The sequence below is a fragment of the Chelmon rostratus genome, chromosome 19 (genome assembly GCF_017976325.1).
Source record: "Chelmon rostratus isolate fCheRos1 chromosome 19, fCheRos1.pri, whole genome shotgun sequence".
Classification (NCBI taxonomy): domain Eukaryota; kingdom Metazoa; phylum Chordata; class Actinopteri; order Chaetodontiformes; family Chaetodontidae; genus Chelmon; species Chelmon rostratus.
The window spans coordinates 187569-203266 of record NC_055676.1 but is presented as its reverse complement, the minus strand read 5'-3'; the positions used below and the strand labels follow the sequence as shown (position 1 = coordinate 203266).

The following is a 15698-nucleotide window of genomic DNA, read 5'->3' as shown; positions in this document are numbered from 1 at the left end:
TGAAACCTTTGTCAAAGACCTGAAAAAACAACAGCAAAAACAACAACAGTCTTTGTTTTTTTTAGATAAGTTCCAAAATACATCTCATCTCGGCATAATTATTAACAAAGTAAGCTACAGACTGTTTCTTTCAAGCTCACTACAACACTTTTATTCATCATACAATCTATTGTTCTATGATTGTGACTTTCACAAACCATAGACTAATACCCTCAAAAACAACATTAAATGTCATTAAGAGGTGTAAAAAATGGTTTTGGTGGCAATACTGGATTGTGGAACTGGCATCGTGGGTCAGAGGAGTGTGAGGGATCATGTAACTTTTTGCGGAACTAGAATTCCTACAGGTAGGTAGCCTGTGTAGAGGGCTGGGGTATCACAGTTTGGGAGGTGGGGGTTTGGGCCTTATTGCCTCCCAGTGAATGGCTTTGCTAGCAAAGAAAAAGAAGTTGCTTGAGATTTCTATGAATGTAAGGTTACCTCTAAAACAGGCATGTCAAACTCATTCCATAAAGGGCCGTGTGGCTGCAGGTTTTTGTTCCAACCAAGGAGGAGCACACCAGGCCAACCAATCAACATCAAGGGATCACTTAGTTATCAACTGAAGACTGAGATTAGCTGATTAATTGATTCCAGCCTGGTGTGCTCCTCCTTGGTTGGAACGAAAACCGGCAGCCACACGGCCCTTTATGGAATCAGTTTGACATACCTGCTCGAAAGTGTGTGGATAAGGGATAAGAAAATGTTTTTGTGTGGGCAATGGCAAGAACACAAACTCTTCTGACTGGCGGCATTAAAAAAAACAAGTCTGAAGAGGATTGCATGATTAATTTTGCTTAATCATTGACACAGGAGTTTAACACAAGACACACTTGACGTTCAAATGCATCAGTAATATCAAAGAAACTCATACAAAAACATTCAGTCACTGTACTGCAAAAATGGTCACTTTATGTAGCTTTTGAATTTTTGGCAAGCACAGCTAACAGAATATTCCAGCTCCACTGTTCTTCAAATAACACTATACTTATGTGTCTGATAAGTGAATCACCAATTCATCAGTCTGTGGAGGGTCATTGTCACCTAGCAATTCTGTTTCAGGCACTGCCAAGTCCTTATTTTCATGTAGGTCTTCCTGGGATGTCCTGTCAACCAGGTCCTCATCTATGGTCTTGGAGTCCTCATTAAGTAAAGTTGCTCGCTCTGTGACAGAAGTGTTGGACGGGGCAGTGGTGACGTAACCTGTAGATGTCGATCCACTACCACTATGATGAGAACCAGCTTTGGGAACCATCTGTGGTGGGTGTTGCATCTGCTGGTTGGGCATGGGCATGGGTATTTGCACAGGGTAAAAGTTCTGCAGATAAGGGTAAGCTGGCATGGGGTGATATCCATTAACAGGGATGTAAAGCTGCGGGGGCACCATTGGTCGATGGATTTGACTCTTCATGGGCATGAACTGGGGCTGATGGAATGGTGAACTCTTTTTAGGACTGGTGTAGCGCGATGTATTTGCTGTGCTCATACTGATGCTGCTAACAGGGCTAGTGCTGAGAGAGCTGATCTGGGTAGTGTTGCTGGTGCCAGAAGTCTGAGCAGAGCTGTTATAGTTGGACAGGCTCTCCCAGGTGCGCAGACGTGTGTGTATGTCCTTGAAGCGAGGCCTTCGAGCTGGATATTCATTCCAACACTCCAGCATAAGCGTGTAAATCCAGGCTGGGCAATCATCTGGACAAGGCAGAAGCTGGTGGCTGTGAACCATCTCGATCACATCCTGATTAGAGTAGCCACAATATGGCTGCAGACCGTAGCTGAAAGTCTCCCACAGCAAGACACCATAAGACCAGATGTCGGAGTCAGTGGAGACCTTGCCATACATAATAGCTTCTGGGGACATCCAACGAATGGGGAAAGGGCTGGTGCCCATTAGATTGTAGTAATCAGCAGAGTAGACATCTCTAAACAAGCCCAGATCCAGGATCTTGACGCTTAGTTTGTCAAAGATCAGAATGTTTCGGGCAGCAAGGTCTTTGTGAACAACTTGCTGGCTGGAAAGGTACTCCATTCCAGCAGAAATCTGTGTGATAATGTGAAGGAAATCAGCCTGCTCCAGTGTGGATTTGACTGTCTTATCATCATCTAAGCTGCCAACATCTGAGTTGGGGGATCGTATCACCAGATATTCATGCAGGTCACCAAGACTGGTGTATGTGAATAACATGCTCATTGGATGGTCTTTGGTAACCACACCCAGCAAACAAACAATGTTTTGGTGCTGTAGGTGAAAACGGAGCATGGCTTCATGCCGAAATTCCTCACAGAGAGTTGCATCAACCTTGTCTTTTAATGTCTTGATGGCCACAACTTGGGTCTGCTCACCAGGTGCAGTGCCATACAGGTGGCCCTTGTAAACCTTGCCGAACCGATCCTCACCAAGCTCCTCCATAAACCGTACTGCTGACATGTTAATCTCCCGCAGCTTGGCCTGCAGCCACAAAACAGCAAATGTAAATACATGCCATCTAAGTGTATGACCAACAATAAAACCTAAAGTAATAGTTTAGCACTGGAATGCAACAGTTCTTAATTCAGATGTGAGGAAGTTTTGTTCTTTTTAATGACTACCTGTTCAGACCAAAACCAGCACTGCATTAAAAAAAAAATAAGTGAGTTTTAAGGTTAACCAGACTCAAAAAGACTGCACAGTGTTTTACCTATGTCAAGCCTCTCTTTATTCCCAGGATTGCCTCTTATTTCATCCCTCTCTCCCACTGTCCTCCCCAAGTAGAACATCAAGTGACAAGAGGTAATTAAGAACAAGAAGACGATGGGTCAATAGGTACTATTAATAGGCAACAGTAGAATCACCCCATTTGTTACAAAGTAATGCACCCTGAATGTGTGCTTGCATGTATGTGATTGTCCCACATAGTGCAAGGGTTTTCTGTGTGCTTTGTAGTAATGTACCAACTTGTTTGTTAATACATAACTAAAAGCACAGAAGAAACTGAAATTACAGGGGCCTTAAATTGACACCTGCATTATTATATCATATTGTGGAGGGACCCAAGTTTTAATCTAGTTTTGAGCCTCAATTTCTTACTTTCTAACTTATCATGTGCTTACATGATGCAAATTCCTCAGTGAATTTAAAATTAACAAGGGGGCTGCGTTTTCTAATGCAGGACTAATGTCGGTCTGAACATGGTCATACATCAGAAAGACTGTAAATGAAATGCTCTTACATCAATGAGCAGTACTGTCTGTGTGAATTACCTGGTATTTTTGCTGATTGAGGAGTGACAGCTCCATGTCCTGGCTAGGTGCACTGGTGAGCTGGCAGCGAGGTGGTGACTCAATCGATGCCTTTTGCTTATTGCGACACATGCAAACCAGAAAGAACAGGCAAGCGATGACCAATGGGATGGCAATTGCAGGTATTAGAATGAACAGGATTTCCTTCCTAGGGTTCTCTGGAGGCTCTGGAAATAGTAAGATAATAAAGATAGTCGTGAGTTAAGTTCTCTAAGGTGTAATGCCTTCATTGTAACAGTATTCATTAGATTTTTTAACACATTATCTGTGGCATATACATATACACAATACTAATCCTTAGTTAGTGCTACAGCATGATTTTTATTCTACTTGACATTGAGATGGAAAGCTCTATATTATATCTTAGACACTGGATGAGCCTTCAACTCAAGTTTTAGTGGGACATCATTCTATCTCAACAGTCAACTGATAACAACATCACCATGGATAATCTATACTAAAAGGCAACTCCACCCACATGGTGCAATAATAAAATTTTAATTAGTTACAGGTGATGTGGTCTTAGTGGAACAAATGTGTTCTGAAAAGCAAATCAAAGAATTAACTGAAAAGGAAAACTACTGAAGGCCTGTTGAGACTTTAAGACCTTAGAACAAAAGGTAAAACAGAGACAAACTCCACACTACCTCAGAAAACTGTGGAAAGTTTATTTGTCATTACAAATATACATAATACCTGAAAATGCATTTACACTCCTCAGTCAGACAATATTATCATAAGACATAAAGTAGAGAAAAGGTAGCAACGGTATAAATAATTAATTAAATCGTGCATTAATATGGGCAATTGATAAAGTACTCCATACTGTTGAGTACTGGCCCATTTCAAGCAATGTCTGCTCTAAATTGGATCGTAAACTCCCTCAGTTTACAGGAGTAAGCAAAACCATGCAGTTTATATGTTAAGTGGACCAACTGTGTGACTTAATGAAAAACCACCTGCTGCCAACCAGTGGACCTAAGTATTTTGGCAGAGCAAAGGAGGACCTTTAAAGACATCAGCACCCTCTTTAAAGAGCTGAAGGATGAGAGGTCAGTCTGTATGCAAAGAGAAGAGGAAAAGTTTCTGAATTCTAGAAGCTGACATTCTGTTGACCTTCAAAATGGCCCAGGATGTTTTTTCAGCATTGGCTCTTGGTAAAAGAGCCAGTTCTGCTTTTTGCAACCTTACATTAGGAATCCCTGATGATTACCCAAATTTAAGAAAAAAGAAACAACAAAGTTTCTAGACACACTGGTCATAAAATAAAATAAATTTTATTGTTTTTATTTCAGAGTATTATCAATAGGTCATATGTTTTGCAGCATAGACAGGCAACAGCGCAGAGGTAGAAAAGTGGTTGATGATACTATATCTCAGTCTTGGTTCAATGCAATTTGCTGATGTATGTCCCTGTTGTTCTGCTGGCTTATTGCACTCACAAACCACATGTTACTCATTTTGGCAATAGTAGATACCACTCCACTGGCAAATACACACATGTACAGAACATTGTTATGTCACAGTGAAGTTAACCTTTATCTTTTGGATATAAAATGTCATAAGTTCATTCAAATCAGGGGCATGTTGCACATCTAAAATGTAGCTAGCTACTGTATGTGTGCTGCCAACCAACCAACTCTGAGAAATCCATAAAATAATGTTTCAAATTGTTATGGCTTGTCAAACAAACTTTGTCCTTTAGTCTTTTTCAGAGATGGAATCTGTAACAGGTTGAGGCCTGCCCTATACGAGTGGATTGGTATTACGAGACAGTATAGTTTGGGACTAGTTAGTTAGCATGCTAACCTCAGTAGATATCTCTGCAACAGGTATTGCACCTTTAAAAGCCAAGAATCTTGGCTATTTTCCATATGTGTGCACTTAATGTTCTTTTCTATTAATTACCTTTATTGTTTCAGCTTTATTGGAAGATTTGTTATCTTAAAACAACCTGAAAATGTAAATAATGGAAGTGGGAATCAGGAGTTACCGTAATTATTGAATTACTTTACTTACTACAAGGTTGGATGTCACACAGGCCCACCCTGACCTGAGGGTCTAGGGTGAAGCACCAGGGCGCCTGCATCTGGCCTCCTGGATTACGACAGAAGTTGTGACTTCCCCAGAGCTCCGGGTATTCCTGGGACAGGTGGTGACTGTGAGGGTACTGAGCACTCCACGGCTGACAGTGATGACCAGATTTAGTGATGCTGACTGTACCCCTGTAGTCAGCCCCACTTCCATTGTAGCAGCTGTGATCTGAGGGGGAATCTGTACAACAGACAGTGACTCATTATGGATATTCATACACACTAAGAGAGGTGACTTACATTTTGTGGGTTCACAAAATTATTATATATATAGAACTTGGTTGGGTGGTTCAGTAACTGACACATCATATTATAGCCCTGTGGTGTGCAACTTAATAAAACAAATTTTAACAGGACACTTGTTCTGATCCTGTTGCATTTTTTATATTTCATCTAATGCATTAATAACTACTTTGGATGATTACAATATTTTATAACATTCTGGGAAATATGCTTATTTTCATTATTTTTTTTTTTTTCTCGTACCAAGTTCTTATCTAGCTTTACAACATAGCAATTAAAAGCATGCTAACAAGAAACCCAGGACCCAAGCTCAGGACAGAAGGGCTCTGTAGAGGGTGATTAAAACCATCCAGCTACTTTTCTGAGGCTGTAACACTCCTCAACTCATTCTCCACACTCCAAAACAGTTTTCCTTGAGTAAAGAAAAACTGGGACTACATCTTGTGTTTTGTTGTGTAACCTTGTGTTGTAGAATATATATTAACTTATTATAATAAGGGAAGGCCATTGAGAGCAAGCTTTCTTCAACAATGACACCCTGATAGCAGCACATTTAAAATAAAATACAAACAAAAATTACACTGCATATAAAACAATACAACTAAATAACAATACATATAAAGCAATAGAGATAGATAAATCTGTCATGCCCTGTGGCTCTGCCTGGTGGCAGTTCCTCTCCCTCCCCTTTTTTCTTTCTTTTATGAGGCACGTGAGCAAGTTACAGGCATGTGCAGCAGATCTACAATCAACCAACTCTCTCCAGCAGCAGCAGGGAGTTGTCCTCCAGCTCACTAGTTCTGTAAGCCCCAGTCTCTTGTCTGACCCGATACAATGCTTTGGTTATTTAAAGAAACCCACGTTAGTTTTGTCTTCTGTATTGTTGAAAGTTCTGTTAGGTAGTCAGGTTAGTATTTTTACCTTGTGTTAGTTTCTGTCTGTCCTCTAGAGGGCACCTACGAATTATAGTTTTCCAGCACACCCCTGACTTATTCTTTCTGTACCTGGAAGACTCATTTATTGTAATATAAATACTTTTGTTGTACGCTCTGTCTGCCGTGTCGTTGTCTGCACTTGAACCTCTGAACCAGATTCTTAACAAAATCAAGTTTCAGAACAAACAGGTCAAGGACAACAGCAGAGATAACATAACAAAAGACTAAAAGGGATCAGATTTTCTAGTTTAAAAGTTTCTGCAGGTTGTTTCATTTGTGTGGTGGTGGTGTGCTGTGGTATTTTTAAGCCAGTTCTCCAATCTTAGTACTGGTGATCCTCTAAGTCCAAATGGTCTTGGGACTTAGTGCAGTGCAAACTTGAATTATAGTTAAGAAGACATGAGAGATTCTCAGGTAGTTTGTCAAGAAGTGCTTTATAGATAAACAGAATTCAATGCCGTTCTTTTCTGACTGCTAATGACTACCACACAACAACTCACATAGTAAACATGGATGTGTTCTAAAAGCATCCCAGATATGACCCTAGGGGCAGAATGATAGGCTGCATCTAGGGATTTAAGAATGGAGGCGGTAGAATGCATATGATTACATCAGTATGGTCTATAATGGGTAAAAATGACGATAGGAAATTTGTGTTTTGTAGTTTTGACTAATAGAAATCAGTTTTATTTATATAGCACCAAATCACAACCAAAGTTGTCTCAGGACACTTTAAATATAGAGCAGGTACAGACCAAACTCTTTATCTACAAAAACTCAACAGTTCCCTCATGAGCAAGCACTTGGCGACAGTGGCGAGGAAAGACTTCCTTTTAACAGGCAAAAACCTCAAGAAGAACCAGGTTCTGGGTGGGCAGCCAGAGAGAGAGAGGCCAGGGGATGGACAGAAATGCAATCACAGTATTGACAGCTCTAATAGATTTGTAGCTATATGACGTACAAATGGCATAGTATATACATATGTGATATATTTATGTATGTGATGTATTTACATATTAATAGCAAATAGTATATGGATATAAAATAGCACTATTAATCTAATAGTAATGGTAATACAAGTCTTATTTCCATGAAAAATCCCAGTTTTGCTTTTAGTTGCTTTTTAGTCACTTCATTAATGTTTTGTAAAGCACAGCTTGTCATCCAGCCAGAAGACTGGATGGACCAAGGTATTAATAATAGTTTCAATTGGAGGCAACAGTGGATGCTGTTGCCATCGTCAGCGTACAGATGAATTGTACTGTTCCTAACTTGTTCACCTAATTAATTTACAAAAAGGGTGAGTAAATATGGTCCTAGAATAGAACCCTGTGGCACACCTTTGTTGTCAATCATGAAACAGCCACAGCAGGTGGCTTTCTTCCACTGAGATAATTTGTAAACCACACAATTTTTCATCAAATCAAATAGATTCAAGATGTTTCTAAAGAATTTGATGATTACCAATATTAAAAAGCCTTGAGTAGGAGGTCAATCAAAAAAGGGTGACACAATCGTGCAAATCGTGCTTACTATCTGACCCCCTACATGCAAAGGTAGGATGTAGGCTCCCTTCCACAAGTCACGGATGCTTTCGGTTAACAGAGTCAGATTAAAAATATAAGATAAGCATTCAACTAAAAATGGAAATGCTCATAAGAAGCCCTTGGCTGTATCTGAACAACCCCTACGAGTTTTTTTTTTGGATCAATAGAACTAAGACCATTAAATACTCCAAGTTTCCTGAAATGCTTCAACAAAAAGATTAGAGTGCCAAATTTGTTTGGCCAGCAAGGCGCACTATGATTACAGCCAGAGGAAGGATATCTGGCAATTTCAAATACATAACCTGAAGAAACAAAGTTTGCACTGAAGGTATCACACATACTCTTGAGGTAGTGCTAGACCCTTAAACAGTTTCACAAGGTAAAGATGAAGAATTATGTAGTAATGACTTAACTTTTTTCCAAAACTGAGCTGTGTTTCCTTTACTTTCAGAAAGTGCAGAGAAACAAAATGATGATTTGCTATTTAAAATAACACTGATCTAAACTATTTTGCTGTTGACATCAGCGAGTGGTTTAGTCATGTGCACCCAGGCATCAGGATGTAACATATCCACAGTTTTTTTTTTTTTTTCAGAAACAATGTTTGTGCCTATTTTTGATTGGGGTTTCTTGAAGGGCACATGTTTGATGGTTTTCATAAAAAAGTCTAAGGCTCAGGAATAGTCATAGTAAACTCTGTATCACTGTAGAACAAATAAGATGAAAATGCTTGTTTACAAAAATTGTTTGAAATTTTTTTTGACAGTGATATATGGTTTGGGTCTTTGCAATTTCATGTCATTGAAGCATGCTATTGGGCAGTGGTCACCTTAGTCAAGAGAGAAAATAACACTAGATTTATAATGCTGTGGTCTATTGGCTATAAGATAATATCTAAGAATGTGGCCTTTTCTGTATTTTTTAAATCTGGTTGAGTGGGGAGGAAATAAAGTGATGTTTTTCAATTATCAGATGAGTTATTTAACCAGTTAATGTTCATGTCACCCAGGAAAAGAAGTTCTGAACAATTATACCTGGATGTCAAATCAAATAAACAATCTTTCACACTCGCAGGTTGAGAGTGTGAATCATAAAACCAAAAACTGGTGTTATTTTTCCCAGACATTTATATCCAAGACCACAAACATTTAAATTTAGTTTAAAAAGTAACAAATGGACTATATTCATATCGCGATTTTCTGGCGTTACCGACCACTCAAAGTGTAGACCACACTGCGCCTAGGTTCGGTGTTTCCCAAACAACAAACCCTGGCTGTCCCCTGAACTGAAAGCCAGATTGAATAATAAGAAGATGTTTTTTAAGTCTGGGGACAGAACTGAGTTGAAGAGGGTGCAGAGGGAGCTTAAAAGGGACATTAGGAGAGGCAAGGACAACTACAGGAGGAAGCTGCAGGAGCGCCTGCAGGGCAACAACGAGAGAGAGGTTTGGAGAGGCCTGAAAACCATCTCAGGCCACAGCAGTGACAGCAGCAGTGGCCCAGAATCTGGAGATTGGGAATAGGCAAATGAGCTGCATCTGTTTTTCAACAGGTTTGACTCTATTCCCGTTCCTTCCCCCACCCACCAGAATCCAGACAAGACAGCGTTACCTCTCTGCAACCCCCCAAAAGCACCCCTGACACACCCCTCCACTACTTCACTCCCCTCCACCCCACATCAAAGAGCACTGACCCCTCCCCCCACCTCACTCAACAGGAGACAACCCCCTCCCCCACCCCCATCCTCTCCACAACAGCAGATCAGGTGAGGAAGGAGCTCAAGAGGATGAAGGCAAGAAAGGCTACTGGCCCTGATGGCATCAGCTCCAGACTACTCAGGTCTGCAGGGTCATTCTGCAAATCTTCAATATGAGCCTCAATATGGAGAGAGTTCCAGCCCTGTGGAAAGCTTCCTGCGTGGTTCCAGTTCCAAAGACTGCATCCCAGGAAGTCCAACCACTTATCTTTCCCTTTTTGCTTTCAACACAATCCAACCATCACTGCCACCTGGCTGCGTGGACCATCTCTTCACCCTCTACACATCTGACTTCAGACACAATAAACTAGAATACAGGGAAGTCATCACCAACTTTGTTGACTGAACCACCTGCATATAAACACCAGCAAGACCAAGGAGATGATGATAGACTTCCGCAGGAAGGTGTTACAGATCATCCTGAGCATCCAGGGTTTGGACATTGAGAGTGTGGGGGAGTAGAAATACCTGGGTGTACACCTTAACAACAAAACTTGACTGGACCATCAATACAGATGCCCTGTACAGGAAGGGCAAAAGTCGTATCCATCTGCTGATAAGACTGAGGTCTTTGGAGAATGTAGGACACTGTTAAAAACTTTTTATGACTCTGTGGTTGCATCTGCAATCTTCTACGCAGTGGTCTGCTGGAGCTGTGGAAGCTCTGAAAGCGACAGAAAGAGACTGAAGAAACTGGTCAGGAGAGCTGGCTCTGTCCTGGACTGCCCTCTGGATACCATTGAGGACGCAGGCAATATTGGCAATATATGTTTTCATATATTTTTTAATTGTTTTATTGTTTTGTATAAAATGCACATATATATATATATAGTCAGCTTCTTATTTTGTACTTTGTATTTTTTATTTTCCATAGCCTTTCTATTGCTATTTCTACTGATGCTGCCTGTAACACCAAATTTCTCCAGTTGGGGATTAATAATGTTTATCGGATCTTATCTTGCTTTTATAACACGAGCCAGCATTCATCCATTCCCAGACACATTCTTACACTGGGTGCCACTTGCTCCTTACAAGTGATAACCATTCACTCGCACACACCTATGGCACTGCATCAGGCTTCAGTGCCCGACCATCTGAACTGGACCACTGCTCTACCTCCTGAGCCACAGCTGTCCAACAACAGAAACAGATAAATAAAAATGACAATGTCATCTCCCTTAGTAGGCCAATCACATAAAAAAAATATAGTTATTAAGACAAAAATCAGCATTTTTAACTTTGTTCAACAAACATTTTTAAAAATAAATACAAAATCTTAACATGCTCAAATCCACAATCTGTTTCCTTGGAATTCAAGATTCAACCTCTAGAGTCAAAAGGAGAGTTGCTAATTGTATGTTATAATTGATTGATATAATTGACTTTGTTCACTTTAGATTTAACTTTTTAAGTGAACATGTAACTTACTAGTTGTTCTCATTTAATCAATAGTGTGACAACTTGATAAACAGGACCCAGAAGTATCCACAAGTTCCTCTCTAATCTGTCATGACAACACCCACTCATGTCATATCAATTTCAGTCAGTTCACGTGAACGGTGGTTGGCCTGTTCACATCAGAGATAACTGGCAAATGAGACTCGGTTACATGTAAGTCCAACCTCTGTATGGGGCAGTCCCAGCCCAAGAAGATAGCTGTGAACCCCACCCGGAAATCGGGGCTCCTTCTGACTGAGATCCTGTGAGAGCTCTGTCACTGCGAGCCCAGCCCTCCCTTACTTTACCTGTGACCTAAATAAATTCTTCATCTGTGAACTGAAGAGTACTCTGGTTTGTTCTTGGGCTTCCAACTAAAGAATCGGGAACATGTAGCAGAATCAGGCCTATGGCTGGAGTTGAACTGAAACTGCATTTGCGATTCTGAGCACACAGTGACCCACACTGATAGAACTGGATGTGATAGTAAGAGCTCCAACTTCCGACCTCCAATCTTTCCAGGTGCATGCAAAACATAAACAAAAAACATGTCGTTGGTAAGTGCACACATAACTGAACTCTCAGTAGTGCAGAACTCCTTGGACTATATATAAACGCAACAGAGGAGGAAAAATTATGCATGAAGTAACAGGTGCAATTATATATTTTATTTTAGGGTACTTTTAAACTTGGAAACGTATTGCATTTCATTAACTAGTCTGACACTAGTGAGTTGAGGTCTCTCTGCTGCTGTTGAAGGACTGAGATGAGCAGCTCAAGGGAGACTAACTCACCCTTGATCATGGAGATGGTCATGGAAGTGACCATGCTTGGAAATATACTGTTTCTCAAGGAATGACGCAAGCAAGGAGATAAGGCTCCAGGGATCAAGAGGTGTAAATAAATACACAGAAGTGCTAAAAGCTTGAAAAGCTCAATAAAAGCGATCGGGTAGCCTAGCCACCATGCTAAAAACAAGCCTAGCCAAGCTAGCAGTAGCAGTGAAGGCAGGCCAGTAAGCTGTAACCAGATGACAGCCACCTTTAATTTATAAATAACAAACATCCAGACGTCTGATGACTAAAATCTTGTTAAAACAACAAAAGTAAGATAATCTGAATGCAAGAGTGAAAACTGTGTCTGAAAAAATGGATAAAAATGTACATTTATGACATAGCTTCTGGCAGACAAAAAAAACAAACCTTGACCCTTGACCTTGAATCTCGAGTTAGGACGTGGTTAGCTTTGCTTAACAAAAAGACCAGAAGTAGGGTAGAAGCAGGGGTGTGCAAAACAATCTAATCACAGAAGAACTGCAATTCTATCTCGGCCAATTCACACATTTTAAGAATCTATTCACATTTTTCACTTTGCAACAACCTGTTTTCCACTGTTATCCTCCCATGTGTTAATTAATTCTCATAGATAGCACTATGATGCCATGCCAGTTTCCACCCAGGCCTACCTCCTTGGCATGAGCAATAAGGAAGTGAAGTGTGTGTTATGGAGAGACTGTGAGCAATGACAGATCTGGCGGGGCGCCAGATCTGACAGTATTTACACTACAGCATGTACATTTAACGTTTCAACATGAAATTTGTTTTCTGTACCAAGTCTTTCTCATCTGCAATTGCATCCAGCAAGAGTTATTTTCTCTGGTAAAGTGATTACATCACTTAAAACTACGACATGGAATAATGCTGACTGAATCACCCCACACAAAAGTCACAAGTAAAAATTATTGTCTGGTTGTTTTAACTTTGGGTTTGATGGGATTCCTTTGTGTTTTGAGTGCATTAAACAGGCATGCTAAAATGATAGCCTGTCTGAAGGATTTAATGGTAAACTGTACAGTAATCATTTCTTAATTAATTTCATGAGCAGAGCATCAATAATTTGTGTGCATGAAATCCACTTACATGGACCCAGTTTTTCTGGTGGCACTCCTATCCTCATACAGGAAGCAGCATCAGGTGTGCCCGGCCGTGGCAGCAGGTGACAGCTGGGGAGCTCCAGCTGCATGAGGATCATGGGATTGGATCGGGCAATGGTGTACTCAGCATGGCACAGATCATTCTCCAGTGCCTCGCACTCATCTTGACAGAGCTGACGCCGCCGAGGGCTCTGAGTGCCCTCATCACACAGAGGGAAGACATAATAGCAGAAGGACGGAATGGCAAACCTGGAACACTGATCTGACAGGTGGGTGGAGGTGCCAATCATAGTGAAGGCAGCTTGGGGGCAGGGGGGAGGAAAAAAGAGATATATGTTTGAACTGTTTCCCCACATGTTATGCTCCCACATATCTGATCTCAGACATATTTACTAATTATAATCATACCCTATTGTTAATTGATAATAGTTTAATATGACAACCAAGAGAGCCAACTGACTTTCTTACCTGTGATGCGGTTTTCACTCTCCCCCTGCATCTGCAGAGACTCAACATAGATGCTCTGGTTACCAATGAAGCGAGCACAGGCAATGCCTCGGTATGGCTGGCAGAAACCTTTTTTATGAGACCTGAAATGGAAAACAAACGATGCTCTAGGTACAAATAGTTCTGTGTGTGTGTGTGTGTGTGTGTGTGTGTGTGTTTTTATATCAGTGGATTAATCAGTAGATAAGTCACAAGAAATCCCAACAGTATGTTTGAAGCAATTAAAAAACAGACTTTTGGGCTGACAAGCTAGGAGGTACGTAAAGATGTCCTAAGAGGTAAAAAAACAGCTACAGTTCCCACTTCAAGAAGTCTTGCCAAAAATAGTTATTTTGTCTACAGTTAGAATTGAAACAGAATGACATCACAAAGACACAGCTGACCAGGGAGTTCCCAGTTATAAACCATTTAGCTAATGTCATGTCACAAATGAAAAGATATAAAAGTAGTTTTGAATTGTTTTATTTATATTCTCAACCTCACATGGACAAAGTCAAAATAGAGGGTTTCTTTAAGATAATTTGCCTGCCCAAATTAAGTAATGAGCAAAGTAATCAGCTTGCAGCTGAATTATCAGAGAAAGAAATAAGCGCAGCTACAGCTTAAACCAAATAAGCTTTTGAGCCCAGATGGGTTCCTCTGGGAATGGCACCAAGTAAGGAAGGAATCATTGATGCCTGTTCTGCGGTCCACTTTTAATTGGGTCCAAAGGAAGGTGAAACCCCCACCACCCCTGGAGGGATGCTGTACTTTTACTGATTCCAATATAAGGAAAGGACAGACTTGAATGTGGCAACATTAGACTAGTAAATGCATTAAACCAGGATTATAAAATCTTTACACATACATTGGTGAAATGAGTAAAGGCCCGTTACCACAAATCATCATCTTAGATCTGCCATGTCCAAGAAATCTGGTTAGGTTATGTTTAGTTTTTTGTCCTGTGTCTATGTTGTCTTGTGGCTTCCTTGTTACCTCATGTGTATATATAGTCTGCGGTTGCTGGAGAACCAATTGTATGTTAAAGCTGAGAAGAGCAAGTTTCCTTGGCTTCATCATCCCCGGAAAGATGCAAATAGTTCCGGCTAAAGTTAGCGCTGTGACTCAGTGGCCTACACCTGATAGCCGTAAAAAGGTTCAGCAATTCTTGGGGTTTGCTAACTTTTACAGAAGATTTATCAGAAACTTCACCGCCATAGCCGCACCCCTCCATGCGCTCACATCTCCACTAACTCCTTTCCTGTGGTCCTCTCAACCTGAGGAGGCCTTCCAGCAGCTCAAAGCACAGTTCACTACTGCTCCCATCCTCACAGTTCCTGATCCCAGCCGGCAGTTCGTGGTGGAGGTGGACGCCTCCAATAATGGGGTCGGAGTGGTACTCTCTAACAAGCTTCACCCCTGTGCCTTCCTGTCTCGGAAACTTTCGCCGGCTGAGAGAAACTATGATGTTGGGAACCATGAGTTGTTGGCTGTCAAAATAGCCCTGGAGGAGTGCAGACACTGGTTAGAGGGTGCACAGCACCCTTTCATTGTATGGACAGACCTCGAATATCAAACAAAATCTCAAATATATTCGCAAGGCTAAAAGACTGCCCTGTCCCCTGTCTTCTCTGAGACAGAAAAGGAGATCACTGTCCCATCGGCTCACGCCATGGTCCGGCGTTGCCACTGCATCTGGGCAGCCGCCCGCAAGGTCCTCCTATGCAGCATGGACCGCATGAAGAGGGCTGCAGATCGGAGGCGCCGACCTGCTCCAACATATGAGCCTGGCCAGAAGGTCTGGCTCTCTACACGGGACTTGCCCCTCCATGTTGCCTCCAGGAAACTGGCTCCACGGTTTGTAGGTCCATATCCGGTGTCCAAGGTAATCAGTCCCTCTGTTCGTCTGCGTCTGCCCCGGTCCCTGAGAGTTCACTCCACCTTCCACGTCAGC

At 41.3% G+C, this 15698-nt stretch overlaps 1 protein-coding gene across 1 annotated transcript in view; it reads right to left on the bottom strand.

Moving 5' to 3' along the window:
* Nucleotides 1-589: 589 nt before the first annotated feature.
* ror2 (receptor tyrosine kinase-like orphan receptor 2) overlaps nt 590-15698 on the bottom strand; it is a 53711-nt gene continuing 38602 nt past the window's right edge. Inside the window, exons 5-9 of the mRNA XM_041960463.1 lie at nt 13727-13848; nt 13245-13559; nt 5335-5589; nt 3277-3482; nt 590-2485 (exon numbers count right to left, since the gene is read on the bottom strand). Coding sequence (XP_041816397.1) covers nt 1028-2485; nt 3277-3482; nt 5335-5589; nt 13245-13559; nt 13727-13848 — 2356 coding nt within the window. The 3' untranslated portion in view covers nt 590-1027. The remainder of the gene's footprint in view (nt 2486-3276; nt 3483-5334; nt 5590-13244; nt 13560-13726; nt 13849-15698) is intronic.